This window comes from Temnothorax curvispinosus, unplaced genomic scaffold, assembly GCF_003070985.1.
Source record: "Temnothorax curvispinosus isolate PA1 unplaced genomic scaffold, ASM307098v1 QBEX01013173.1, whole genome shotgun sequence".
NCBI classification, from domain to species: Eukaryota; Metazoa; Arthropoda; class Insecta; order Hymenoptera; family Formicidae; genus Temnothorax; species Temnothorax curvispinosus.
In genome coordinates this window covers 1-2,568 of record NW_020222953.1, presented here as the reverse complement: position 1 = coordinate 2,568, position 2,568 = coordinate 1, and the positions used below count along the sequence as shown (strand labels likewise).

The 2,568-nt window shown below is 37.9% G+C and overlaps 1 protein-coding gene across 1 annotated transcript; it reads left to right on the top strand.

Moving 5' to 3' along the window:
* The first annotated feature begins 291 nt into the window (after positions 1-291).
* On the top strand, positions 292-2,562 carry LOC112463408 (uncharacterized protein K02A2.6-like). Its single transcript, XM_025029815.1, has one exon. It carries the CDS (start codon positions 292-294, stop codon positions 2,494-2,496), a length of 2,205 nt encoding a protein of 734 aa, XP_024885583.1. The 3' UTR covers positions 2,497-2,562.
* Positions 2,563-2,568: the final 6 nt, after the last annotated feature.

Sequence of the window (2,568 nt, the reverse complement as noted above, 5' to 3'; positions counted from 1 at the left end):
CTTATGTTTGGTATTGCGTCAGCACCAGCTATTTGGCAACGTACTATAGAATATATTCTAAAGGGTATCCGAGGTGTAGTCACATTCTTGGACGACATACGTATTTCAAGTAGAAACTTGAGAGAACATTTACGTACACTACGATTAGTTTTCGAACGATTACATAAGTACAATATACGAATAAATTTTGCAAAAAGTGAATTCTTAATGAATGAAATACATTATTGTGGTTATGTTATAAATAAAGACGGGTTAAGTAAAGCTTCAGATAAAGTAGAGGCAATTTCAAAAATGCGACAACCGTCAAATGTTTCTGAGCTACGAAGTTTTCTCGGGATGATACATTATTACGACAGGTTCATTCCAAATTTAAGTTCGATACTTCAACCTCTGAATAGGTTATTACAGAAAAACGTTAAATTTTATTGGTCTACAGAGTGCGAAAAGAGTTTTCAAGCCGCGAAAAAAGCTTTTGCAAGTCCGAAATGTTTAGTTCATTTTGATCCGAGATTACCGATTACTTTAGCTACAGACGCTAGCGCTTACGGAGTCGGTGCAGTTTTGTCACATATTTTTCCTGATGGTTCAGAGAAAGCAATTCAATACGCGTCACAGACATTATCGAAAACGCAGCAGTCCTATTCGCAGATAGATAAGGAAGCGTATGCAATTATTTACGGTGTGAAGAAATTTCACCAGTATTTACAAGGCGCGAAATTTACATTGATTACGGATCATAAACCGTTGACACAGATATTTTCTCCTACGAAAGGTTTACCATTTTACACAGCTTCGCGTATGCAACACTATGCATTATTTTTGCAAGGGTTTAATTATGATATTAAGTACAGAAGGTCAGAACAACATGCAAATGCGGATTGTTTATCGAGATTACCAATTCCGCGAGGTTCAAGTTCACCAGAGCAAGAATTTGAATGTGATATAATAGACGACTTTCAGAAAGTTACTTTCGAGACACTACCAATTACAGCAGAACAGGTAGCGAAATGTACATTGCAAGATAGAGAGTTATCTAAACTTCTTAATTTTCTTGAGTCAGGTAAAGGTTATTTTAAGAATAATAAATACGATACAGTTCCGTTAGAAGAATTTACATTGTTACACGGAGTTATATTTAGAAACCATAGAGTGGTGGTTCCATTTCAGTTACGAAAGCAAATACTTAGAGAATTACACGAAGGTCATTTCGGTATAGTGCGAATGAAACATTTAGCACGAGGTTACGTGTGGTGGAATAAAATCGATAAGGATATCGAAGAGATTTCTAAGAATTGCGGAAATTGTAATAGGTTTAAGAATAATCCACCAAAGATAAGTCATATTTGGGAACCAACCGAATCTCCATTTGAGAGAGTACATGCGGATTTCGCAGGTCCATTCCTAGGTCACAATTTTTTAATTTTAGTCGATGCTCATACTAAGTGGCCGGAAATACATATTGTGAAAAACATTACGTCGCAAACTACAATAAATATTTGCAGACAATATTTTTGTACTTACGGTTTACCAAGATATTTTGTCACGGATAATGGTAGAAGTTTTACGTCTAATGAATTTACGAATTTCTTAAAGGTTAATGGAATTATACATAAACGTACAGCACCATTTCATCCAGCAACTAACGGTCAAGCGGAACGTTATGTTCAGACGTTAAAGAATGCATTAAAGCGTATGCAGAGTAATCATACAAATGTACACGTAGATTTACAGAAATTATTATTACAGTACAGAAATACACCACATGCGGGTACGGGCAAAACACCTGCAGAAATGTTATTTGCGAGAAAAATCAGAACACGATTAGATTTGTTACGTCCATTTGAAAGTAAATTCCAAGCGCAGAATACACCAATTAATTTTACGGAGGGAGAAAGAGTGAGTGCCAGGAATTACAGTGGTACAGACAAGTGGTTATTTGGTAGAATTTGCGAGCGTTTAGGTACATTACATTATAAGATACGTTTAGATGACGGACGCGAGTGGAAACGTCACGTTAATCAATTAAGGAAAATAGGTGAATATACGCCTAGCAGTCTAGAAGACTATATTACATTAGATTACGCTCCACCAGAAATTGTACGCGGAAACACAAGTGATTGTGAGGAACGCGGAAGTTCCAGGGATAACGTACGCGGAAATTCAAATGATACAAATGTGCGTGATAGCTCAAGCGAGAGCAATAGTTCTACGTTAAGGAATAGTCCGACTAGTTCAGATATTACAGTTAGGAATGCGAGTGAGAGTTCCGTTACAACTCCACCAGCACCGCCGTATTCACCGTTGTCTCAGGATGGCAACAATACATTGTATTCAACTCCTACAAGTTCCTTCCAGGCCAGTACACCTGTACATACACCTCCGTTGAAACCTCCGTTGTTACAGATTCCAGAAAACCTCACTCTCAAGAGACCTCAACGAGTAGGTAGGATACCTGAGCGTCTCAAAGATTGCGTTATGCCCAAGAGAATGAAGTAGTAGGATATTTCATTAAGTGAGGGGAGTGTTGGGGTAGTTTGTATTACGCGCGTAGCAGAGACGGCGCGCAGG

Excerpts from the sequence above, each read along its gene's own strand:
- LOC112463408 (XM_025029815.1), top strand. The coding sequence starts at position 292 with ATGCGACAACCGTCAAATGTTTCTGAGCTACGAAGTTTTCTCGGGATG.